General features: G+C 38.5%; 1 protein-coding gene across 3 annotated transcripts in view; it reads left to right on the top strand.

The window, feature by feature from the left end:
* gsk3ba (glycogen synthase kinase 3 beta, genome duplicate a) overlaps nucleotides 1–27,772 on the top strand; it is a 53,861-nt gene extending 26,089 nt beyond the window's left edge. For 2 of the 3 annotated variants that reach the window (XM_088353436.1, XM_088353435.1), the window contains 8 exons: nucleotides 3,731–3,841; nucleotides 9,401–9,531; nucleotides 9,614–9,720; nucleotides 11,792–11,889; nucleotides 11,970–12,077; nucleotides 17,143–17,329; nucleotides 18,011–18,106; nucleotides 21,613–27,772. In XM_088353436.1, coding sequence (XP_088209562.1) covers nucleotides 3,731–3,841; nucleotides 9,401–9,531; nucleotides 9,614–9,720; nucleotides 11,792–11,889; nucleotides 11,970–12,077; nucleotides 17,143–17,329; nucleotides 18,011–18,106; nucleotides 21,613–21,683 — 909 coding nt within the window. In that variant the 3' untranslated portion in view covers nucleotides 21,684–27,772. The remainder of the gene's footprint in view (nucleotides 1–3,730; nucleotides 3,842–9,400; nucleotides 9,532–9,613; nucleotides 9,721–11,791; nucleotides 11,890–11,969; nucleotides 12,078–17,142; nucleotides 17,330–18,010; nucleotides 18,107–21,612) is intronic. The other variant, XM_088353437.1, reaches the window with a different exon arrangement.
* Nucleotides 27,773–27,838: the final 66 nt, after the last annotated feature.

Below are 27,838 nucleotides of genomic sequence, written 5' to 3'. Positions count from 1 at the left end.
CCCACTGCCCGATGATTGCTGGGATGGGCTCCAGCACCCCCGCGACCCTACTGATAAGCGGTGCAGCTAATGAGATATTTACACACGTATTGTTCAGATCCTCAAATTTATTATACTTATATGTCTTGATAAATGCACACGCAGGATTAGAAATCGCATATTTAAATCAGATACTTTTGTGGATCTGCAAAATACATGACTCACACCAGATTTCTTCTTCTGATGGTACTGGAGAAATGAAAAAAATGGCTTTGAAATAAATAGTGCTTAAATTAGGCCATGAGAGAGACCAATATAATGGTATTGCTTTTACATATTTCACGTTAGATTTATGTTTTGTCATGATTTAGTCCTCACTAATCGCAACTGCAAACCTACGTTCTTGTTGCGGACAATCTCGAGAGGATTTCTTCTTCCGAGGGGGGGGGGGGGGGGGGCTCTTTCCCCCTTTTCTTGGATCGACCGACAAACAGATATACATACAAAAACATTACCACCACTCACTTTCCTCACAGGTAGATAACTAGTATTAAATTTAAGTCCACAGTTCTAAGACTGCCTCCTACGCAACGCGCCACGTTTGAGAGGCTGTTGCCTTCCGTGCCCGGTATCTCCATTCACAAAGAGTCACATGGTAACACTTGTAGATTGACAAGTAAGACCGTTGCTCAGGTGTGTGAGTCGCCACGCCAGAAAATTGGCGTGTGCATTATTTAGCATAGGTAGGCCAATCATGTCACCACCCCGCTATAACCTATTGCTATCCAACCGAGGAAGTTGCTTTGTAGCCAGGCAGGAAGTGAGTCAGTGCTGTTGCTAGGCTAAATATAGCTTGAGTGGCAACAGGGGGATGCAAGGGGATGGCTCTTTCGTAGTGGCGAACGTGATCAATGGGTGTCTACAACCTATACTGACACACATAGATTGCAATGGGTAGTAGCCAACTATTTTGAGTGGTGGGTCTCATTATGTTTCACAATTTTTTTCATTTATGAATTAAAACACATGAAAACATGTCAACGTTGTATTTCTTTGATTTTTGATATATATATTTTTTTTTTAATTGGTTTTGAAAGTTACTTAGTTTTTTTGTAGTACTTCTGTTATATTTATGAGGTATTGCTGTACTTTTATTTTTATATTATTTCTGCTGTGGTATTTCATCAGTATTGTCACACACTGTTGCCCATCAATGCTCCTCTCTGAAGGGGAGGGGGTTGACACTTTACAGCCAAAAAAACGACAGCGGCCAGATGATGCGGATCTGTTTCACGTCGGTGAGCATATTCCTATCCAAAAAATAGCCTGCAGAAGGATGGGTGCCGCCAGGCTGTACTTTCTCAACACATAACAAAGGATGTGTGCCCCTACCACCAGTGTTTAAGGGGTCCATGTACTGCTTCTTGGTAGTATTTTATTTAATGAGTGGTCCTTATGTCTCAATGCAGGACCGTATCCTTTCAATATAAGGGAGAATAGGAAGTCGTTTCTGAATAATATAGTGGCCCTTGTGTCCCTTCGGGGTCAGCAAGCTCCAGAAATGAATATTTGCCCCTCCACCCTCATCAGTGGAGGAAATGATATCAGTCTGCATCCTTTCATTGAGCGTATGGGACGTGACACATGTGCGCATATTTCCTAGCCTTCGGGGGAGAAATCTTCACAATGAATCTCAAGTTCAACTTATGCGGAAAAAACGTAATTTACTTCAGCGCTCAAGAAACGCCATTCATCAGGCTAAGGCATCTCATAACAGGAGGAAAAGGAAAGCATACACGGCAGCATTTAAAAGCATATTGAGTTGCAACTAATGAATTATATGTGCGTTATGTAAAGGTTACATCTGATTTACTTTACTGCTAATTTAATTTTAACGTTGTGTTTTCTGATTTACAGGGTTTATACGGGTGCTTGAAATACTTGAAAATGCTTGAATTTTATTGTTGTGTTTTCAAGGATTGAAAAATGCTCAAATTATGGGTGAAGTGCTTGGAAATGCTTGAAATTGTTGTCGTGTTTCTCAACAAGCAGGCTTAAAATTGACCCTGACATATCTTTCTGGTGGTTTTGCTTTGCCATTGCATTTCATCTTCCCTCGTGATTAACGGCAGCTGGTATTAGTTTGTATGGCATTGTTTTATGAAGCGTCATCTCACTTAAGAGGACAGGTGCATGCTACACTTAAATTGGAAACTATGAAATGTTTATGGACATTTACTATGGGCCATGAGAAAAATTAAGTAGCGTTCCTAGTGGTAGATTGTAATGGGAAGAACTTCCTGCAACTGAAAATGTAAGCTACATATTGCCAACTGTCATTTTTACCGAAAACTTGTATGTCTCAAAAACAAATACCGTATTTTCCGCACTATAAAGCGCACCTAAAAGCCTTTATTTTTTTCAAAAGCTGACCATGCGCCTTATAATACAGTGCGCCTTATTTATGGATCAATTTTAAAATTGCAAAGTTTTCCAACTAACTTGCAGCCGCCGACTAGATTTTCCCCCGAACGCCAAGTGGTACGCGGTGTATGCTGGGATTTATTTACCGGCGTTTCATTGGCTAACCAATGTGTCAATCATCATTTGAATCGATCACTATTGGCTAAAGTTATTCGGAGGTCAAGGGGCAGATCCTTTTTATCATTTACAGGCTGGCATTGGCTTGAACGGCAATCAAAGCCTGCAATTGGCTGAAAAAGATGTGTCAATCATCATTTGAATCGATCACTATTGGCTAAAGTTATTCGGAGGTCAAGGGGCGGATCTTTTTTTTCATTTACAGGCTGGCATTGGCTTAAACGGCGAAACAAAGCCTGCAATTGGCCGAAAAAGATGAATGTGTATAGCATGTGGCTGACGGCATAGAGAAAGCATTTTTTTCTATTCTGTATTTGTAAATATTGTATTCTCCTGGATTTACTACCCTCACGGATATAAGAGGACATTGGCTGCACATTATTATGAACACAACGACTTCGGTGAGCTACTCCGGGTTTTATATTGTCCCTGTATCTTGTTTCCGACTGAACTCGATGTTTCTGTGATAAGCGGTGCAGGTAATGGATGGAATGGAGTGTCTATTTTTAAATTAAACTCAATTCCAAGTGTTTGTTGTCATATGCACAGTAAAGTTGCGAGCGAAAAAGAAAATAGATACTAAGGAATGGTTGGCATTTCTTGAATCCCAAGACTTTAACCTTCCGAATGATGGAACGATGCATTTGAGTGACATCGTACGGACACCGCATCCGCACGTGTTCTCGACACGTATTTGCGTCTTTGCAAGCTTTGGGAATGTTGAGGGGGTAATAAGTTGGACTGAGCTATCTGACTGTTTTGTCGACGTTCCCATTGAAGCGCCTTATAATCCGGTGTGTCTTATGTATGTCAAAAATAGGACCAAAAACTATTTTTTCAGGGTGCGCCCTATAACCCGGTGCGCCTTATAGTGCGGAAAATACGGTACTAGAAATCTAGAAATCATACATCTTGACAAATAAAATGTACACGTAGGGTTTGGAAATCACATATGTAAATCGCAGATATATTTTAGCCCTGCAAAATATGTGATTCACACCGGGTTTTTTCTTTAAATGGTACTGGAGAAATTGTAAAATTGGCTTTGAAAGTCTTCAAACAGTGCTTGAATTTAGGCATGCAAGACGTGTACAACCCATTTGATTTACACTTTGTATATTTTTCTTTTATCTGTGTACCTCATTTACAGAAAGATGAAGTGTACCTGAACCTGGTTCTGGATTACGTTCCTGAGACGGTCTACAGAGTGGCTAGACATTACAACCGAGCCAAGCAGACCCTGCCCATGGTTTATGTCAAGGTAATCTATGGCAGTGTTTTTCAACCAGTGCGCCGGGGCACACAACTGTGCCGGGAGACCTTGTCTAGTGTGCCGCAGGAAATTTTCCATAAAAAAAGAAAGCCTTTGTTCAGTATATTTCCTTTTATTCCAGTGGTCAGCCCAAAACCTTTAACGTTCATCTACCCGGCAGCAGTTTCCTATTCTTTTACCCGTTATACATTATAAGGTAGACAGGGAAATGTTAATAATAACTTATTTTGTTTGATGAAGCTGTTCAAGATTGTACCTGGTAGAAATAATACAATTAATCAGTGTCAAAATATTGCTTTTGGATTGATAATTGTTTATTAAAAAAAAAAAAGTTAATGTAATAAAATAAAAAGTCGTACTGGCAGATCTTTTTGCTCATTTTAAGTTTTTTTTAAAAATATTTTTTTAAGGAAAAGAAGATAAATATGTTGTAAATATAGTAAAATCCCAAATTACTGTAAAATGATTAACCAAAATAAATAACTTGTATTGTCACCAGATCCACAGTGAACGCAAACAATGATAAAAATGTTACACTGTCAATTTAGGCGACATGATCATTTAACTTTAAAATGATAAAAAAATTGAATTAATATCTTAACGTTTTCGACAGAGAGTGTGCCTCAATATTTTTTTTTCGACTAAAAAAAATGTGCCTCGACTCAAAAAAGGCTGAGAAACAGTGATCTATGCCATTTCTCAATACTACTATAGTTCAAGTCAACAGGTTACCAAATGCACACAAAAATGGAAATGACAAAAATGTCACCAAAAAGGCATGGAAAAAATTGTTGTTTATTATTCAAAAGCAAAATAATCTTTGTGCTTAAAAATGCACAAGTGTATAATATTGTTTTAGAAATCTTGTAACTTTTTACCACGAGCACAGCGAGCACTATGGTGCTTTTTCACCATAAAGGACGGGAATGCTTCCGCCAGCCAAAGTCATGCATCAGGATAAACCTCAAAATGGCCCATGTCGAATGTCCTCTGTTTTTTGGGGATCCTATTTTTTGGGTGGGAGATATGCAAGCAATATGACAAGTATAAAACAAAATTTTCCTTTTTTTTCCTTAAGGATTTATAGGGAATTTTAAATATTCTTAAAATTTTAAACCACACTAGTAATACAACTTTTAAAAACAACATACATAAATAAAAACAATATATAAAAAAATATTAGGAAATATCCGTTTTATTAACTCATATATTTGATTTCAATTATTGTATTTCATTGTGATAAAGTTGAATTTTTCAAAAAGATATGGTGGGTTCGTCATAAGTTTGTCAAAGCTATATATCGTCGTTATTATGTACAAACGTGTTTCACATTGTAAACATTAAAAAAAAAAAGAAGAAAAAAGGTTTTCTCACAAAAGAGACAATAAGATATATAAGCTAGCAAATTATCACTGGTATATGTGCAAAAAATGTAAAAATATTTGTTATTTATAGGGAGAATAAATCAAAACATAATAATAATAATAATAATAATAATTTCCTTTGTACAGGGAGTGCAGAATTATTAGGCAAATGAGTATTTTGACCACATCATCCTCTTTATGCATGTTGTCTTACTCCAAGCTGTATAGGCTCGAAAGCCTACTACCAATTAAGCATATCAGGTGATGTGCATCTCTGTAATGAGAAGGGGTGTGGTCTAATGACATCAACACCCTATATCAGGTGTGCATAATTATTAGGCAACTTCCTTTCCTTTGCCAAAATGGGTCAGAAGAGGGACTTGACAGGCTCTGAAAAGTCAAAAATAGTGAGATATCTTGCAGAGGGATGCAGCACTCTTAAAATTGCCAAGCTTCTGAAGCGTGATCATCGAACAATCAAGCGTTACATTCAAAATAGTCAACAGGGTCGCAAGAAGCGTGTAGAAAAACCAAGGCGCAAAATAACTGCCCGTGAACTGAGAAAAGTCAAGCGTACAACTGCCAAGATGCCACTTGCCACCAGTTTTGCCATATTTCAGAGCTGCAACATCACTGGAGTGCCCAAAAGCACAAGGTGTGCAATACTCAGAGACATGGCCAAGGTAAGAAAGGCTGAAAAACGACCACCACTGAACAAGACACACAAGCTGAAACGTCAAGACTGGGCCAAGAAAAATCTCAAGACGGATTTTTCTAAGGTTTTATGGACTGATGAAATGAGAGTGAGTCTTGATGGGCCAGATGGATGGGCCCATGGCTGGATTGGTAAAGGGCAGAGAGCTCCAGTCCGCCTCAGACGCCAGCAAGGTGGAGGTGGGGTACTGGTATGGGCTGGTATCATCAAAGATGAGCTTGTGGGGCCTTTTCGGGTTGAGGATGGACTCAAGCTCAACTCCCAGTCCTACTGCCAGTTTCTGGAAGACACCTTCCTCAAGCAGTGGTACAGGAAGAAGTCCGCATCCTTCAAGAAAAACATGATTTTCATGCAGGACAACGCTCCATCACACGCATCCAAGTACTCCACAGCGTGGCTGGCAAGAAAGGGTCTAAAAGAAGAAAAACTAATGACATGGCCTCCTTGTTCACCTGATCTGAACCCCATAGAGAACCTGTGGTCCCTCATCAAATGTGAGATTTACAAGGAGGGAAAACAGTACACCTCTCTGAACAGTGTCTGGGAGGCTGTGGTTGCTGCTGCACGCAATGTTGATTGTGAACAGATCAAAGCACTGACAGAATCCATGGATGGCAGGCTTTTGAGTGTCCTTGCAAAGAAAGGTGGCTATATTGGTCACTGATTTGTTTTTGTTTTGTTTTTGAATGTCAGAAATGTATATTTGTGAATGTTGAGCTGTTATATTGGTTTCCCTGATGAAAATAAATAATTGAAATGGGTATACATTTGTTTTTTGTTAAGTTGCCTAATAATTATGCACAGTAATAGTCACCTGCACACACAGATATCCTCCTAAAATAGCTAAAACTAAAAAAGCCCCACTCCAACTTCCAAAATATTCAGCTTTGATATTAATGAGACTTTTGGGTTCATTAAGAACATGGTTGTTGTTCAATAATAAAATAATCCTCAAAAATACAACTTGCCTAATAATTCTGCACTCCCTGTATTGTCATTCTTTGTAACAATGTACACAGAACGAAATGTCGATACACCTGACCCGTTGTAGCGAGCCGATGCAGCCGCAGCCAACAGAGGGCGCCGCCATTTTACCAATTAGGTATGACTCGGCCGAGGCGCGAACCAGCGACCTCCCAGTCTCAAAGCGGGCACACTACCATCTACCAAATAATGAATTTTGGAGATTTGTTTTTAAAAAGGAAAGCAAATACCCATTTAACGAATTTGTATTACTTTTTTGGTGAACCATTGAGGGACAATTTAAAACACTAGTGTCAAACTCATGCCCCGTGGGCTAACTGGCCCGCAACATGTTTTTATGTAGCTCGTGAGACAATGCTGAGAGAAGCACACGATAAAAATGAGCTGCATTGCGTCAAACAATGACTTGCAGTCTCAAATATGTCCACTGGATTTTGCCATCGAGGAAACGTCTCTCAAAACTATTTTACGTGAAATGAAAGTCATATACGGGCTGTCTAAAGCGGTAAATATGAAATCAAACGGCAAAGTTCCCACTTTTAGGTTAAAATTTTCTTAGAAAAATAAAAATCCAAAAAGACAGACAACTCATTAAACCAATCATTTAAATTAATGTTTGTATGCTATTTGTATGATATTCCAGTCACCTTGTGAATTAAATTTAAAATAAAATGAAAATTATTTCATTGTTTTCTTACTTTGTTTTGTTTGTTTTTACAAAGCTACCGTTGATAAACACTCCAAGAATGAAGTTTGACTCAAGTATTAATAATAACAGGGAAAAATCCTTTTATAATCAAATCTTACATCCATGAATCATAATTTAATTGTGATCCTCCAAAAGACCCCAGCCCTCTAGTTAAGGCGCACTTTTTATGCTACTAATATACTAGTCAGGCCCCCTGAGATAAACGAGGTTTACACCCCTGATTTGGATACTAAATAAACCCATTTTTTCACATTATCCTGACAATGTTTGTAATTATGTTTCTTTGTGCTTCAAAGGGCAAAGATAAAAATGATTGATTAGGCATAGACAAGATAGATTAATTTCCAAGACAATCAGAAAGAAAAGGTCTTGTGGGGTCCAAAGGCACTTTCAGACATGAGATACATGTTGGCCCAGACACATTAGTCCTTAATGGGATAAAATAACCAAATTTGTTGATAAACCGACAGCAATCATGAAATACAATTGCTTGATTTAACCATGCTTTCAATTGGAATGACCAAGTTAGTTGCTTCATCGTTGTTCTTTTTCATAAAATCAGATGCTTTAGCATTTGATACCTTTTGAAGTGAATGCATTTGATAAATCGTTGCCTGGAACTCTGTAGTAGCTGGCAGAGTGTGACTAGTCACAGATGCATTCAATTTAGGCTGAACACATTAGAGTTATAACGTGATTTTTGCCCTCCCCTTGTGTTAAGGTCGCCACCGACCCGTTTCGGATTTTAAATGCATACGAAAAACACTTTTGTTTTTGCATCAAGGATTCTTGACTTTGTTAGGAATGTCTATTTCAACAAAACATGTCAGTAATAATAATAATAATAATAATAATAATAATAAGATATCTATGTATCAATCTACCTACCTACCTACCTACCTATCTAGCCTGGATACAAAAACAAAGAAAATAAAAAAAGGGAAAAAGTAGCAAAAAACACACACAAAAACTTTTGGACCATGGCCAACCCAAATGCCCAAACACCCAACCAAACAAGTTAAGCACCTCGGCACCCAAGTTGGTCATGCTTTCGTCCCTCCAGATGAAACGGGACACACGATGGCCATGTCACTCTGGTCAGGGTGACACAACACACTCTTCTGTTCAACAGCAGGTCCCAACAGCTTTTACTGGTTTACCCCTGCCGCATCATACAGGTGCCTTGCCCATCCCTTAGAACACATCCAAACATCCCACTATCCTTTGACAACACCTCTCCACTTATTCCTAAGTCATAGTTAGGTAACAGAAAACACTTTTTATTTATTTATATAATTATTTTAAGTTTCATTTTACCAGTTTTTAAAAAAGTGAAATCAAGGGGAATACCGGCAGAAAAAAAGGCCCAGAGACAAACACCAAAAATAGAAAAAGCAGTATTTTCATGGATAAGAAAGGTTGAGTATAACAAGGTAAACAGCAAGTGACAAAAAAAATGCATTATTGTTTTTAACAATTTTGCAGCTGATTTAAGTTGTTATGGGTCACCAATGACATGCTAACATGGGGTGGTGTTCCCCAAAAGCTAAAACAAGAAGAGGGTTAAAGGGATCTTTTTGTATTTATTGACAAGTAAAACCCAGCCACAGTTTAGTTCTGGTCGCAGTCTACCTTCCTACTCTGCTTGATTACTTGTTTGTTGTATAAAAGCAACCGTGAGTGATTTCAAACTACGGTTACTTTCTTGACTTGAGTTTCCCACCTATGCCAACGAGCACTCAATTTAGCTCTCTAATGTATCCCTCTATTTGCAGCTGTACATGTACCAGCTTTTCAGAAGCCTTGCCTACATCCACTCGTTTGGAATCTGCCATCGGGACATCAAGCCTCAGAACTTGCTCCTGGATCCCGAAACGGCCGTGTTAAAACTCTGCGATTTTGGCAGGTGAGACGCGGCACTCGTCTGAGCGCATATGTTCTCACACCGGGCACAGTAACAGCGGCTCTTTTTTGTTTCGATTATTCAGTGCAAAGCAGCTCGTCCGCGGCGAGCCCAATGTGTCTTACATCTGCTCTCGCTACTATCGAGCCCCCGAGCTCATCTTTGGGGCCACCGACTACACCTCCAGCATAGGTAATCTTGGACCTCTCTTTTGCCATTGTTAAACCGTCATTTCCAGACTGTAGGGCGCACCTAAAAACCTCAAATTGACCAGAAATTTGTATGTAAAGCTCCTTATTTGCGGACAAAATTGAAACTGCGTTTTTTTTTTTTTTAATTGATCCGTCAAAAAATATTATTGCTTACCACTATTGCATTGCAATGGTGGTATTGGGGATCAGACCGGATTGTGTATTTAGGGGCATCGAATTCTAGCCACCAGGCCGCTAGAGACATGGATGTTTGGTTACATTGAATAGCGTCGAATGCAACGATAATAGAACCCAGATCGCGGTGGGGAGAGCACCAGAACATATCCACTAGAATTCATCATCACACTATTTTTAGTCATGGTACCAGATATGTTAGGGTATGAATGAATGAATAAAAACTTTATTTTGAACATTATAAAATAAAAACGGGACAAAAGCAATGACTGAACAACAAAAATAATGTTAACATTACATGTTCGAAAAGGGGTAGGGGCAGACGCTTATTTTCCCTACCCCTTCATCTTCCCTATTAATTAAATTTTACAGATGGCTCCTCTTTCGTGTCTAAATATAACAAAATCTCACGGATATTCATATTACATAGGTCAGATATCTATAATTATAATGATAACAATAGTCACATATTTTATACACTAATCATCGTAGTACCCAGCTATTAATGTTATAATGCTACTAGTCACTAAATATCATTGTGTCACCAATGATAATAACAAAAATTGCAATAATAACAGTTATGATATAATTATAGTAACAGTAACAACAAGGTTGACTATAGTTGTAAACGCAGTTTTTCCAATCTCTAGTATCACTCACTCATACCACATTTTCTTTGTCTCTGTATTATTCCAGAAAAATTTTCTTTTGTATTTAAATTTGAACAAGTGAATAGTTGGACATTGTTTGATCTCATCTTGTAAATAGTTCAAGAGTTTGACTCCACACACAGACACACATACTTTTCCTGCTGGTTCTCACCTTTGGGATTATGAATTTACTACAGCCCTTTAAGTTATAATTTCCCTCTTTCCGAATGAATAATTTATGGATGTTTTCTGGCACTATGTTTTTGTTGACCTTAAATACCAGTTGTGCAGTGAAAAATTAAACTAAATCATCCAATTTTAATAATTTTGACTGCAGGAATAAAATATGAGTATGATCTCGATATCCTACCCTGTGTATGGTTCTAATTGCACGTTTTTGGAGAATAAAAAAGGGGCTGTAGTGGACTTTTGTAATTATTGCCCCAGACTTCTGCACAATATGTTAAATATGGCATAACTAGAGAACAATATAATAAATGCAATGCATTATGGTTTAAAAGGAATTTGGCTTTATAAATTATTTAAATGCTTTTAGATACCTTAGTTTGTATCTGTCTGATGTGTGTTTTCCAGCTTAATTTATTGTCTATTATGACCCCTAAAAACTTTAATTTATGATACAGTGTCTATTGCAGCACATCCATTTTTCTTCTTTTTACTACATAGAATGTTGTTACACTTTTTCTCAGCTCAAAATAAGCATTGTGACAAACGTTTTGAATATGTGCGGCCATGCCTTTATTTTTTATCTTGTTTCAGGACAACCAAATGACTTGTCACATTATCGTTCTCTTCAGCTCAGAACAACTGAGTTACTTCCCACAATGCCTTTCTCGTTATTTAATTCAGAATTTTAGCGCTTGGTAAAGACTTGTAAGTCGGCTGTATCACAAACCTGTTAAATATCTGACAGTATTCCAAGATAAGGCTCAGTGCCTTTTAATGTGTCTTCTGCATCCCTAGTGATCTAGTTGATAGGATCCGGCGCACTCCACAACGCAATTTGGATTCGTTTACGGTTGTATATCCAATGTCGCGCAATTGTATGCAATTGTGATCAGTGATATATTCCGACAGACCAATCGATGCGAAAACACTGGCCCTTATATTAGTGTGAATTCCATGCGCCTTATAGTCTGGTGCGTCTTATAATCCAATGCCCCCAATAATGTGGTAAATCCAGTAATTTGAACTTGACCTCATCAGATGTGTGGTCAGCGGGTTGTGTGCTAGCAGAGCTGTTGCTAGGACAACCAATCTTCCCTGGAGACAGTGGTGTCGATCAATTGGTTGAAATTATCAAGGTAATCCGACTGCGGACCATTTTACGTCGCCACCTACCGGTCTTATTACCGGAACTAACATTTTGTTCTATTCTTTCCAGGTTCTCGGCACCCCGACCAGGGAACAAATCCGCGAAATGAACCCTAATTACACAGAGTTTAAGTTCCCCCAGATCAAGGCCCATCCTTGGACTAAGGTGAGTCAACAGGTACAGGAGCCCTTTTTTTCTCTTACCTAGCACTTCATGCATGTGTGTTGTCATTGAAGTCAATGTGGGGCGGAATCGATTTTTTTGTTGTGTTTTAGGGACCGTAATTTTCGAACTACAAGTCACATTTTTCCCGTAGTTTGGCTCGTCCTCCCAAAAATTGTTGTATGTATCAATCTTGGAGCTTGCAATCAGACCAAAATCCCTGTTCCCAATGCTGCTAATTGCTTTTCTAAAACGGTGGCTGCAGGCCACCATTAATTGAACAAAAAACGCTTAGTGTCCAATAGCAATACAGCGACAGAACAAATTTCTAAGCGTACCTGGCATATCGTTTTGAAGCTTTCACCGATAACTGCATTAAACTATTTATTTTTAGTTTACAACTGCTTACTTCTTGAGAATCATCATGGCAGAAGGTGGAATCCTAGTTGTTTTTTTGTGCCTTGTGGCAGTCCATACTTCTGTCAGGATTTCTTAAATGAAGATTGTAATAAAAACATTTTTTTAAATTTTCTTTTTCTTTTTTTTTTTCAATAAGTTGCCATTGGCAGATCATTCTAAGCCATCGTTTTTCCAAAAGGGTGAGGCATTTCTCTGCTGAGAGTCGCTCATATAGAAACGACTGCGTCAACATCAGGTACGCGTACCAAAACTTCCAAAGTTTGAGACTATTTGGCCTATGTATGGCAAATAAGAAGACTAAGTTTGCAAATTAGACCTTGCGCCTCATTGCAGTAACTCTGAGATGAAAGAACATTTAAATAGCAAGTCGGAAAGTTGGACGAAACGGAGTCTGACTCGCCTCGGTACGATTGAAGTAACATTCAAGCCAAACGTTTTTGATGACATGCACTTTAGATCTAAAACGCATATGTTACTGCAAAAGAGCTTGAGGTTTATGCCAGATTGTGCCTGACAAACGTATTTCAAATTAAACGCATGCATTCCGAAGAACAAACGTCAGTTGTTAAAACGTTAAAAATGACAAACAGTTAAAACAGTTTGATTTCAAACTGTTGAGAATTGTTAAGTTCTTTCGTTACAGACTTTGCAGTTGACCACAGGATGTACTGCACAAAATGCACATAATATTTGTTTTATTCACTTTTCTACTGCTGCTAATGAGCCTGTTGTCTGTTTATAGGGATAAATATTTTTACTTCATTTGTATTTAAAGTTTCTTTGTCCGTCCCTAAAAAAATAGATTATGGATTTATATATACCTAGCACTGTGTCTAATTGGTTTTAGATGGGGCATTTTTGTTTATTTTTTGTCTATTTTCACTAAAGATGTATTTTTCAGTGTGCCCATTTTATCATTTGACGCATTATTAGATAAATTGAATGATAAATGTAAGAAAAAGTAATAACTAATTATTTGACAAATGAATTGTTGCTGACTAGTTGTCCAATAAAATGGTCATTAGTTGCAGCCCTAATCAATTGTAAAATTGTCTTAAGAACAGATCTTGAGTTAGGTGCAAATGCTGTTTGTCTTATCTGCAATATGATTATTGCATTTCTTTTTACCTAAAAAAGAGAACTCAAAGTTTGGGTGCACTTTATACACTAGGTCAGGGGTCGGGAACCTTTTTGACTCAAAGAGCCATAAAAGCAAAAAATATTAATTTTATTTTGGGAAAGAGCCACACCATATATTATGAGACACATTTACAAAATTGCTAAACCCGCACCCCAGACAAAAGCTTAGTCTTCAGCACATTTATTTTTGATGATTTGATAAAAATTATGAAAAGAGAATAATGCCAGAGCCCCTGTCACAAATTCAACAAACAGACCACTTTAAACTTGTCTCTTTCTTGCAATGACTCAAGATCGGTTAAACTCCTTTTGACCCTTTTTTTCATACATATTGGTTTCAAAACCAGATGCAAGCATTTATTTTGTAAAAACGTCACAACATTCTGAGAATAGGGAGCCTTATGTGCTTACCTTTGGCGAGAGATGGGAGGGAATGCTTGTACTTTTTGCATAGCTCCACCCATCCCTCCCACTCACCCAATCAAATGACTAAGTTCTCTTCCGGTGTTTTGGCGTATTTGCAGTTCTGTGGATTCATCATAAAGTATCTGAACACTGAACACAGATTAAATAGTGAACTTTTAATCAAAGGATTCTTTAGCGTTGTACAGCCAAAACGAGTTTTGTTCCCCCTTTTTTTGTATGACACCTTGACTGTGAATTGTAGTGAAAAACGTGCCCTATATATACTGCGAAGTGTTTCCTTCACATTTAGCTTTGGTTTGGCTTTACGTGTACCTGAATAGGATAGACAAACCCGATTTTGAACGAGAAGGAGAAATTTTGCATGCAATCAAATTGGTCTCTGAGCCACAGATACTCATAGAAAGAGCCATATATGGCTCGCGAGCCATAGGTTCCCGACCCCTGCACTAGGTAGTCCATTATCATATTTGTGCAATGTTTGATCAGTCAAAATGTATCGATGACCACTATCGCAAAACATTGAATGCAACAGGAATAGAATCCAGGTTGCGGCGGTGAGAGTGCCGAATCCTAACCACCTAGACATGACATGAAAAGGCGTTCGATTTTTATCTCACTATCACATTATTTTTAATCGGAGGTGTGTGTTAGAGGACGAAGAAAACAGGAAGTCGCCCTAAAAGATATCAATAAACGGAAATAAAGGGAAACAACTCTTTGGTGTATCTGCTGATGAATCGGACTTAGAAGGATAAATAAATACATTGCAAATTTTATGTTGGTGCAGTATTGTGTCACTAGTTTACGTTGTCAAAAAATATTTTATCAAGGCTGCATGTATTGTCACTAACTATGCTTAGTATGAGCTGTGAGAAAGTGGAAAAAAAAGTTTTTTATTCAGATTTTGAATCAAAAATTAGGGGTGCACGTAATACACGACGCTGAGGGACCTCTCACAGCGCCACCACACGCCAGTAGCGGCGGAAAGAAGCACTACAGTACTGTCCTGTACTCGGGAAAATGTGCAGACAATACAAAATCTATCTTACAGCAATGTCCGGATATTTTTCGATATCCCGAAAAAAATTATCGTATCTACCGTTTTTCGTAAGTCGAATGGTCGTAACTAGGGGACTGAATCGGGCACTTCTGCAAATATTGCAGCTTTCTATGGGAAGCTATCTATCGTGAGGTACGCACTTTTATTTGTGTGACAATAGATTATTGACCGTAGTTTGCCCAACATTGTTTTCGAGGAAAACGGCATTTTAATCGAGTGCTGCCTTTTCTCGACTGCCGCCTCAAATTGACTTGTCACGCTGTGCTTGTGTCCATGTCGCAAACATATGTTGTTGTTTTTCAGGGTTCGTACAAGTTCTTGAAAATTGTTGAAAATTCGTGAATTTTAATGTCGCGTTTTCAAGGTTATAAAAAGTGCTTGAATTTTTGTTTTAGGGCTTGTAAATGCTCAAAACTGTTGCCATTGCCAGGTTTGTGTCTGACTCCAAAGACCACGCATTGAATGAAGAAAAATAAAACAAGTCTGCGTGAAAAAAAACGTTGACACGCCTGCTCAGGTGGCTTCTCATTATGACGTTGTCATGTGAAGCGTCACTTCCCCCTAATGGTCACACCCAGGAGGACAGATGTATCAGACTAGTGATGATGATTCCAGCTTTTTTTCAGAAAACTTTCTTTTTCGGCTTAGCTCCCTGAGAAATGGCTCCTCAGTGTTTTTTTTTTAATATTTTATAGTAATGATAAAACATTATGCACCAAATTAATTAGGAATAGATTTGAAAATATGTATTATTTTTCTATATTATAATAGTTTATCTACAGTGAACTTTTACTTAATTTAAACTTTCAAGTCAAACAACACATTATCCCTTAAAAACAATACAAAGGAATGTAATGTAACTTTTCAGTGCAACAAAAGTACAAAGTATAAAAAAAAACAACAGCTTTTTAATGGTTCATGGATCCTTTGCTTTTATATTTTTGGTTGAAAAAAACACTTTATGGCTACAATGTTACGTTCTTTGCTTTTGTGACATTGAAAGCTCTCTGTCTGGTTAAAGAATTTTGCCTTTTGTGTACTTTTGTATATACATGAAGCAGTTAGCATTTAGCCGTTAGCATGAAGCTTAACATGTAGCCATGAGCATAATTTGTCAGGATGTAGCTGTTAGCATAATTTGTTAATTTTTAACTGTTAGCAGGTAGCCATTAGCATAATTTGTAAGAAAGTAGCATGTAGCCGTTGGCATAATTTGCTAGTATGAAGCAGTTAGCATGTAAAGTCCATTCATGAATGTGTTTGATATAATTTAAAGTGAAAAACACATGAAATATGAATTGAAATATACAGATTACAAAACACATTTTTACTTTTTTTACACACTGAAAAGATCTCAAGTCAACAACACAGAATCCCTGAAAAGGCTAAACAAAAAAACACTAAAAAATGTAACTCCTTCGTGCTATAAATTGATAAGATAAGATAAAAAAAATATTCATGAACTATCTATTTTAACCAAGTTAGCCACAGATTCTCTGAAAAACACAAAACATCTCAATTAAAATAAGATTGAATGCACTCTGCTTCAGAGCCATCAATTAAATTAAAATGAGTCCAAATTGGCCTCATTTTTCTGCTCTTCATACATACAGTACTGTCCTTTTGTCCTCCGTATTGAACGCCATCATTACTCAACTCCAATAGTTAATAAACAAGTGTGACGTAGGCAAGCTGTGCACGCATTGTCGATGCAGAATGGCAGAATTCATGTCAGTTTATATCTGCCCATTGACAGAAAAAGGTCGTAGAACATGGAACATCTCGAATGAGCACAAAGTATGTGCTTTCGGCAAGATAGCGACTTAATTTTAGCGATCAAAGTCGACAACAAAAAAAAAACTTTCTTTTGATCGATGCCTGAAATCTTCCGTTAAAGGTACTAGAATAAATGCAAAATTGTCTTCCAAAATCCTTAAAAAGTGCTTGAATTTGGCCATGAAGAGTTGTATGAACCCTGGAACTTTTTTTTCTGTGATCACGGTACATACGTCTTTGTTGGCACCGGGTTTTCAGGTGTTCCGGCCGCGTACGCCCCCCGAGGCCATCGCTTTGTGCTCGCGCCTGCTGGAGTACACGCCCACCGCTCGCCTCACGCCTCTCGAGGCCTGCGCACACTCTTTTTTCGATGAGCTTCGCGATCCCAACGTCAAGCTGCCCAACGGTCGCGAGAAGCCCTCGCTCTTCAATTTCACCACCCAAGGTCGGCGGGCGTTCGTGCGTGTTGCTTTAGAGGGCCACAACTTTGTACCTGGACCTGATTTGTCCAAAACTAATAATATTCAATACAGTGGTACTTCTTCATACGCTCTCAATTAGAATCTTGCTTGTAGCTTGAATTGCTTGTGCTACAGGACATTTTTTCAATACGAAATAATCATCTCAAAATTGAGTCTTTGTTCCCCACTATCCGCAGAAAACAATGGAGACTGGTATTAGTAGGAGTACTCAGTTCATAAGTAGTCACTGATACCAAATACTGATATTGTATTTGGTTCATTAAATGTATCACAAAAACAGTGATCCTTTTAAAGTACCACCAATTGGATGTCTTCCTGACTTCCTAAACAGACAAAGTTTAATGGCACTGGTTGATCTTGTTTATGATACTTTAATAGAATGTGACCAAATACATACATTTTCCGTAGTTTTCTATGCCAGTTCATAGCAGATTACAAAATACAAATCTAGCAACGCTCGTTTTCTGTATTGAAAATGTTGATTTTTCATTGGTTATATACGGTGCATATGTGCCATCTGCTGGACCTTTGCAGTCAGAGCATGCTTAATGTGCGGTGATAAGATTGTCTAAGAACCACAAATAAAAAATGTTATAACACTACTAACAAATAATGGCAATAACGTTTGATTTCTGTCCCGACAGAATTGTCTAGTAATCCTTCTTTGGCCTCTATACTCATCCCCGCTCACGCTCGCAGTCAGGCCGCCTCCACCCCAACCAACGTCTCTGCCACCACAGGTAAGCGCCACCAAAAATCGGGCGGAATCCTTGTCGCCTTCCGGCGAAATTCGCCGTCCTGAAATCAAAATGATTGAGGTATGTGAGCCGCGGAGATCCGAGGAAAATTTTTTTTTGAGGCGACTCAAGGGGGGTTTGAGATTTCGCAGAGAGTTAATTGGGCGTTTTGAAGTGGCGCCTTTGAGTGAAAATCGGTGAAGTTTGCGCGGGCAGGCGTAGTTTGTTGTTGTGTCGTGCATCGGTGACGGTAGAAGTGAGGAACACCGCACAAAGGAGATACAGTAATGTACAAGTTAAGCCACACTTTTGCATTTCCAACCTACCAGCGGGAGAATGGTCAACTGTAGCCCACTACATCATGGTAAACAGATTAAAATGACGAAATCCCCATACCTAAAACTTCCATGCCACCACACCTTAATCGCTTTATTCGGCGAGTTTATATTTTTCATTTCTTGAAACTCGGATCACCGTGCCGACCACTGCTTTAACCCTCAATTGACCAAGAATCATACAGGCTGCCTGTATTTTCTTTTGTTATTTTGGTTACAAAAGAGTCAGAAATCATGTTATGAGTGATGACTTTTGGCCCCTTTTTCAGAACAACCTAAACTCTGTGTTAAGACAATGTAATGACAGTTTAATTTGAAAAACAAAAGAAAAAACAGACTTGGAATTTTTCTGCATTATAATGAAGTAGAGACTGGAATTGAACATGAGCACATTGATAGACAACATCAACTGGAAATATGAACTGTTATTATATACAAAAACGTTTTTTGAGTCTTGCTCTCTCAGTTGTCCATATATCAACTATTTTCCACCATGAGCAGGTGTTTGATGGGCCTGTGTGGTAGATGAATAAGATATTCCTGGAGACAGACCCACATCACGTATGACCAATCAGTACCCCAATTCATTCCCCTTTTGACAATCGTAACTATCAATGTTCAAAGGATTGAAATGTTTTTTTTTATTGGTTACAGATAACAAAAAATGCTTTTCAATATGCATTACTTACTATACCTTGTGTCATTTCTTGCCTGTGTTAAGTCTGTTGCTACATGTGGAGGCCTGTGAGATATGATTGTGGGAAGTTGCCGCCACCTTGGGGGTGTTTGGGAGAACGACTTTGATTCGAATTGACTCCTTTTTATATTGCCACAAAGTCCGTCTTATTTTCTTTCTGGTACCGCTGTAATTTAGTTACGGTAATTTAAATAGCGTTTGTAAAACAGGGTCATCGGCGCCTCTATGGTAATAAGCGTGTTAAGTAATACTTGGACGCTCAGTAAATCAGTTTGTTCGTCGTAGGTTGCGTTGAAAACTGCTCGATTGTATCCTAATCTACGATGAAAAAAAACAGGCTTCATTCTAAAATTGGGGAAGGGAAGCGTGGCACTTTTCTTTTCAGCTCAACACCTGGAGTAAACGGAGTATTTTACAAATAGTTTGTCCTATGTTTTGACCAAAATGTACTAAAGCTAAATGCAATGTGGCTATTATTTTTAGTATCTGCTGCAGTTTTTGGTCACCATTCTTTTACGGTCAGCCGTTACAGCTTTTGTGGTTTCTGGTGGGAAAACTGTAAAGAGCGAGGCTTGGTCGAGTGGTAGTGATTTTGCTTTGCTATAAGGGAGACTTGGGTTCCTTCCCCAATGAATGCAGCAAAGACGGTGATTTGACCATTTAGTCAAATATTGTTTGAATTTTATTTTTCTCTTAAAGCTTTTATCGCCAAGTGCCTCATGGAATCTCCCTTTTAAACAATATTTATGACGTTGTTTACAAAAAGGACTATTCTAATCCTTGTCCATGAAATGATTTGTATTTGTAATTGTATTTCATTGATCCTTCACAAAGAACAAACCTCTTTATTTGATGAGGACACGGATGACTGGGAGTTGAACCTATACATAGTTTACCCTTTTTCCACGTTTGAACGACCATTGTTTCCCATGGAATTTTGTGAGAGCCTGGTGGGTGGACAGTCTAGGGGGGTCATCAGTAAACAACTTTCCCCCCGCTAAAGTTAATTGTGGTCACGAGACGATGCTGCTATGTTTGGTTAAACACGGTGGCGCTTGCCGAACGTCTCCTTCATAATAAAGATAGACGCGTACTTTCGTGGAGGGGATTAATTAAGTAACAAAGTAACAACTTCAATGTTGCCTAATGTAGCAGAGCAAAAGTAGTGTATTTTTAAAACACATTTACACAAGTAAAAGTATGGGGATTTAAAAATACTCCTAGAAGTACAAAATTTCCCAAAACGTACTCAAGTAAATGTAGCGGACTAAATGTACTACGTTACTACCCACCTCTGCATACAACATATTAAAAAAGTACACAGTTATGATATTCCACTCATTGATTTTTCACACGATTGACAGTAATGGTGCTAATGTAATTCTTTTGGAGCAAATTGTCTTTATTGTCATTGATATCAACGTTGGAACATTGTATGCAACGAAATAAGACGTGGACAGGTAGGCATGTAATAAAGACTTAAAAGAGAAAAATAAGATCACGACTGTCCGGAGAAATAGGCACAATCATTTGCAAAGCAGTGCCTAGAGACTGGCCAAAGTTATAACAACAGTGCAATAATTTCTTTTTCAAAGAATAGTGAATTGTTACTGCAGTTTGTATGTAGCCTGGTTGTAATCTTACCTCTACACCGTAGTAACTGGGCCAAGCTAGATTTCATTTTAGGCTAAATAACAAACATCCAGTCTCTTATCTTGGTGTCCTGCAATTTCATCAAGTTGTTTGTGTGTGTGTGTGTGTGTGTATAGTTTCTTCTGCAGAGTCCTGAAACACCATGTGGGTCAACAGAGCTTAATATTTTCTTTGGTTGTACAGTGTACTGGAACATAAATATTTTTTATTCTCTCCTTTTTAACCAATGACTAAAGGTAAGATCTTAAGACCACACCCGGCCCCAGCCCGAATTCAAATTGGAGTCGGGCTGGGCGTAAAATGCCGGGCTTCTGTTTCTTTTTACATTATCCATGCTTGGCGCGCTTACGTCATTGTTCTTAGTTTAATTTTCTTTGTGTCAGATCCGCCAAGGCGACGGATTACAACCCCTTTTTGCAACGCAGCTCCCGTATGCGTGCTAGGCCAAACATTCGGAGGAGCTTGTGGCAGGGTTGCGCAAAACAGGCGCAGAATCCAACGCACAAAGAAAAATTAAGAACAATGACAGCTGGATAATTATAAAAGTCACAAAAAAAATGAGACACCTCAGATTCTCTCTTCGGGCTTGGTCTCTCAAACCATCTCAAATTGCCAGGCTCAGGGTGGTTTGGGTTTCAATATTTTCTGCATTCTTTTTAGGCCCGATCTTACCTCTACCACTGACACATTTTCACATCTGCACTGTACTTCTGACTGCAAATACAGTATGCGATTTTACCATGCTGTCCTTCTACGTTTATTAGTCACGTGTTCATTTTCCACTGGACGGTTTGATGTAATTGTCCGCCACCTTGTGTCCACAGACGGTAGCAACACAGAGCGAGTCCCCAATACCACCACCGCCTCGGCCTCAGCCTCCAACGCTGCTTCCTGAGCGACCTCTTCTCGACACTCTCCGCCCACCCCCTGCATCGCCCCCTGCATCGCCCCCTGCAAACCGGCGGCCGGCACAGCAGGCTACAACCACGAGCAAAAATCCGTTTACCACTTCCCCCCAAATTCCCCACCACCCTTTCCTATAAGCACCGACATCTCGTGAGTTCGAGGCCCACCCAAACACGCGCGTGAACTTAAGATAAAAATGCACACACAAAATCGGAAGCGTCCCGCCTCACTGTGCCCCATTTTACAGCATCGCCACCACCCCACTACTTCTTAATACTTTCCTCCTATATAGTGCATGGCCTGAGAATGATTAGGGGAAGGGGCTGCCGGGGTCTAATGGGGCGCAGTCACGGCATGAGGCTTGTGCAAACGTATTCTCAGACATACATATGAGAGGCCGTTTGAGAAGTAAATCATACTTGCTTTCACATAACATCATACTCTCACACATTCACAATTATACTTGTATAAAAATACGGTCATAGAACATGCACAAACACTACCATACTCTCTCATACATGCTACTACACTCACACTGGGATACTCTCTCACACAACTTCTATACCAGGAGTCAGCAACCGAAATGTTTAAAGAGCCACAACATACTAAAAACAAAAAAAATACAGCAAAAAAGCCTTATATAAGCCTTTTTTACATTCAAATAATATTTATATAAAACATTTTTACAGCCTTGTAAAAACGATAGTATAGACCAGTGCCAAAGAGCCACAGGTTGCTGAGCCCCGTACTATACTCTCATACACACACTATTATACATCTCTCACACATATTACTCTAATCTCATACACACACTTCCTCCCCTAAATAGTATCATACCTCCACACATGCACAACTATACACTTACACAGATCGTCATCTTCATGCACAAACACTACTATCCTCTCTCATACACACTACTATACTCTCATACACACACTACTTTACTCTCCCACACATACCACTAAACCCTCACACACTATTATGCTCTGTCCCCATACGCTCATACACACTTACAATACTCTCCCTTGTACACTCATACACACACTACTATGCTGTCACACACATACTATCTCATACATACTCTCACATATACAACTATACTGGGAGCAAGTCCAGTATGATGTCGAACTGTATAACGCATACACAAAATAATGGGAATAGCCATGGTTACCAAAGTAGGTGTGACAACCCCTATAGTAATAGCAATTTTAGTTGGGTGTGTGTATAGTAGTGGTGTGTATGAGTGTAAAGTAGTATGTGTGAGAGAGTATTGTCGTGTGTATGGGAGAAAACAGTAGTGTTTATGCAAGGTGAAGACTGCCTGTATGAGAGTATACAGCAGTTGTGCATGTGTGAGAGTATAACGTTATATGTGAGAACAAGTATGATTTACATCTCAAACGGCCCCTCACGCATACACACACATACACGGATGCATGTGCAAAGAAGCAAATCCAGATGGGAATTTTCTTTTCCTTTAGCCAGGGCTCGTTTTTAAAATGCTTACGTTTTACTCGACTTATATTTTAAAATATTTTTCTACCCCACCGTGGGCAATTATTTGATTTTTTTTTTCCGCGCCGGATGTGACATGTTTATCTGTGTGCTTGTATAATATATACATACAAAAAAAATTGCGTTACGTACACAATTTATATATTACTTTTCCTTATGTATAAAAAGTACATATAGATATATGTATATTAACTACTTCAGTTCGGATGTCTGTTGATTGGTGAGGTCATATCAATCGCGAGCGTTGGCAATATTTGCTGCCGACGCGAAATAAGAATATACGTGATTCATGTCCCCTTGTTATGTCGGGGGTTGTCTCTTTTGCAAAAAACTTAGTTGACAAAAAAAAATATACAAATTAAACTGAATGCTGATTGGAAAAATGTAGTCTTCAAAAACACTGGTTCTCAACTGGGCTGACTTCAGGACCCATCATTTTACTGACTGGCACCCAAATCTAGAGAAAAATTCTCGAATTTATCCAATAAAAGGATTCTAAAGTTTAAAGCAGAGAAATATATATAATAGAATACATTCACCTTTAAAAAACAAAAAGTACTATTTCCTTCCCGTTATCACTGACTGTCTTGGGAACCATTACTATAGGCAGAAAAAGGAAATAAAACCAGCAAATCACAACAAAATGAGATTTGGTCCCTCACATGCGCCAATAGACTGAACAGGAAGAAGAGCTTGAGCATCTACCTTGTGACCCACTTTTGGGTCCTGACCCACCAGTTGAGAAACACCGTTTTAAAACGACTGCCATAATGGAAAATCGTAGTTGTTTGAAAACTCGACCGGACTGTAATTTTGACAAAGAAAGATTCTTTATCCTTTTCCACGCGGTTACCACTAGGTCGCCGAAGAACGCCCCCTTCCCTCCCTCCAGTCTCACCATTTTTTGTTTTCATCTAGAAAAGCCTCTTCTTAACTCACTACACACAAAAAAGTGGAAAAAAAGCTGCAATTGTACATACGATATAAATACTCCTCACCAAAAGTCATTTTATGTTGTTTTTTTGTGTTCTGTACATATAATGCAGACTCATGTACTGTTAAAAAAAAGAGGCAGAATCAGGGCAAATGTTGAGCGTTTGAATTTGGATGATCTTTATCCAGCCATATGTCCAATGTTGACCTGTACAGTACACTAGATTATCTTGTAACGACAACTAGTCATGTATAGTGTAACTATAGTTTGGAGTGCCTTTGCTTTCATACACTTTCGCCTTGTCACCACGTCCCTTCTGTCATTTCGCAAGGAACGATCCAGCCAAATCGAGAAAGAAATGTCGGGATAAATCAATACCTACAATTGAACGCCGTATAAATAAGGAATACATAAAAGAACGTAATACTTGGATATATGTCACCATTGCAATTTATCATGTATTTTGCTATTTTGTCTCAACCAAGGATTCAAATGAGAAGGCAACTTACTTGCCTGAGCTTTCCACTTATTGGTTGATGAGTGATGAACCGATTGCCTGCACAACAGCCAGTTTGACACTCTTACGCCATGGTCTGAATACTATTTTCCATACATCCACTATCTGCACCGCTTATCTTCAGTAGGTGGTGCTGCAGCCTATCCCAGCTATCTTCGGGCAGTGGGCAGGGGACACCCTGAACCGCCAGCCAGTCACGGAGCACACAGAGACAGACAACTCACTCGCTCATTCACACCTAGGGACAATTTGGACCGGCCAATTAACCCACACATGCATGTTGTTGGAATGTGGGAGGAAATCCATGCTCGCACAGGGAGAACACGCAAACTTTGCATAGGAAGGCTGGTAGCTGGATTTGATCCCATGACCTCACAACTGTGCCGTAGACGCGCTAGCCACTCCTCGACCGTCCCGCCCCTAAACACAATTTTGTGGTGACAAAATACACAGCAAAAGTCAGAGCATAATAAATACTGAAATAAGTGACAACATAAATAACAAAATGCAAAAGTAAAGGAACGCATTTCGTTTCCTATGACTAAATTTGCGACCAAATTCTGAATGAAATTTGACAAAATTCACGAGCAAGTAAATGCCTCAAAATAGGAAGAAATAGCATTTGGCAGTGACAAAATACACAAACATAAAAAATAAATGTCAAACTTCATAAATATGAATAAACTGCATTTGTTGTGAAAAATGGACGACACAATTCACAACAAAACACATGACGAAATGCACAATGAAATACACTACAGAATGCTTAAATATAAAGAAATTGCATTTGATGTGACAATAATACTTGATGAAAATCAAGACGAAACGCACAACAAAATACAAAACAAATACTGAAATGACAAAAAGAAATAAAAAAAAATGCATTATTTGTGTCAAAATAGATGAGAAAATGCAGAACTACGAATGAATTGCATTTTGTTGTGACTAAATGCGCGACAAAATACACGGAAAAAAATGACTAAATGCATATTTTAATAAATACCATTTTTGGGTGACAAAATACATAAATATATGAATAAATATATTTATGTCATACATCTAGGTATTGTGTAATTTATTTATGTGTTTGTTTATTACTACGGCATATAGGTGTAGGTATTTACTTCTTTAAACATGTATTTCTCCTAAAGTAGGATTGATCCTCCTTACCTCCCTTCCCTCTTCGGTGCTGTTGAACCACTCCAGCGCCTCACAAGGACCTGATCAAATAAACTGTGCATATAATAAAAAAACAGAGTATTTCCAAGAAGTACTAGGGCCACAGTCATCAAAAAACCATAGAGTCACAGCTTCAATATATCGTCTTTAACTGTAAATTCCTGTGAAATGAAAGTGGAGTTTGAACTTCAAAGGCAGTGAATGTGCTCATGTATTATAAAATTGCGATTTTATCAGTTAAAAGCTGTTTTGGTGTGTTCTGTTCAAGTTTGAAAATAGGATTGGATCCTCTCAAAAGTACTCATTTTTACATGACGAAATCATTGACAAAATAACTGACTAAGTAGACAAAAAACAAAACAAAAAATCAAATAAAGAACGTCGACAAAAAAGCACAAAAAATACTCAACATATTTACTGACATAAATCAATACATGACAAGATAAATATCAAAATACACTCTATGACTAAAAGAAAAAAATCCATGTAAAGAGAAACGGCGAAATAAAAATAAATGAAAAAAATGATACCAAAATGACAAAATACTCGACATAATACCCAACAAATTAAACGATGAAATGAAATGAAATGATCTGCATTTTATATAGCGCTTTTCAAGTCAATGACTTCCCAAAGCGCTTTACAATGTGCTCCACATTTCCCAATAGCGGCCTTGCAGCCATCTAAGGCGCTAACCTGCTTATTGGGGGGTATTAAGGGTTCAGTGTCTTACCCAAGGACACTTCGACATGTAACACGGGCGAGCCGGGATTCGAACTGGGATCCCTTGATCCCAAGACAAGCCCTCTACCTCCTGAGCTACTGCCGCCCCAACGATAAATTCCATACAGTACCAGTTGTTTCTATAAATGGCAGGATTGGTAGTACCAGCCGGAACTTTGTGCTGCGTTGTTTTCCCAAAAATACTAGTGTTGGCGGTATTAAACACGTATTTATTTTCTCATATCCGATCCAGTATTCAGTAGCATCTAAGGTAGGGTTGACTTTGTTTTTTCATGCTGGTCAAACCAATAAAATAATGTCGACTGTCCATTGTCCGGACAAACTACACAACAGAATACACACGGAAGTAAATAATATAAATAAAAGACAATACACCACAAAAAATACTTGACATATTTAATACCAAAATACACGAATAAATAAATACTGAACTGCATGATGATTTAGAATCAGTAAAATTACACAAATTCCAATTGTTTAACTTACTGTGATTTTTCTGTGTAATTCTTTATCATTCAGCAGTTGAGTGAACGCAGTTTTACACCTGAACCGAATCACCACGATATCCAAACTCAACACTGCCCTCTAGCGGCTGGAGAGAGCGTTTGGTTTGCATTTATTCAACAAAAAAATGTGGAGGCTGGCTTCTTTTTCTGACATACTCAGAAATTTCTAGCGGGCGTGTTTAAATCACCCAACGGGCCCGATCCGGTCCGCAGGCCATATGTTTGAGGGGGTTGAGTCATGTTCCCTCCTCTTTTCCTCCCCATTTCTTGCTCGCTGTATCTTAGCCTCCACAAAGACGTCGCTGTTTTTTACAAATAAAACTTTGCTCCGCATCACGCTTCGACAAAAACACAATTAAAAAAAAAATACAAAGCAAGCAAAGGTGCTTGTGTGCTAGCACATTGTGTAGCGTAGCACAATGTGCTAACCGGGTTTAAGAAAAAGGCAGCGTTAAAGAGATGAAAAAAAAAAGTCGAAAGGAAAACCCCGTATAACAGTACTACTACTTGAATGACTTTGTGACTGAACATTTTTGTTCTTTACATTTGTTTGTTTGCCTTTGGGTTCTGTGAAGTTCTGCTAAATGTGCGCCTCTGTAAATATTCCCTCTGCGTGCTCTGAGGAATAGTTCCCTGGTACTGTAATTTGCATTAAATAAAGAGTAGGATAGCCTGGAAATGAACGTCCTTTGCGTTTTGTCTTTATTTCAAGAGTTTTCCTTTTTACGGTCCTTGGAAATGCTTGAATT

The sequence above is a fragment of the Urocampus carinirostris genome, chromosome 14 (genome assembly GCF_059441175.1).
Source record: "Urocampus carinirostris isolate Australia breed hairy pipefish chromosome 14, RoL_Ucar_1.0, whole genome shotgun sequence".
Classification (NCBI taxonomy): domain Eukaryota; kingdom Metazoa; phylum Chordata; class Actinopteri; order Syngnathiformes; family Syngnathidae; genus Urocampus; species Urocampus carinirostris.
The sequence above is the reverse complement of the archived record's forward strand: the minus strand, read 5'-3'. Positions and strand labels throughout refer to the sequence as shown.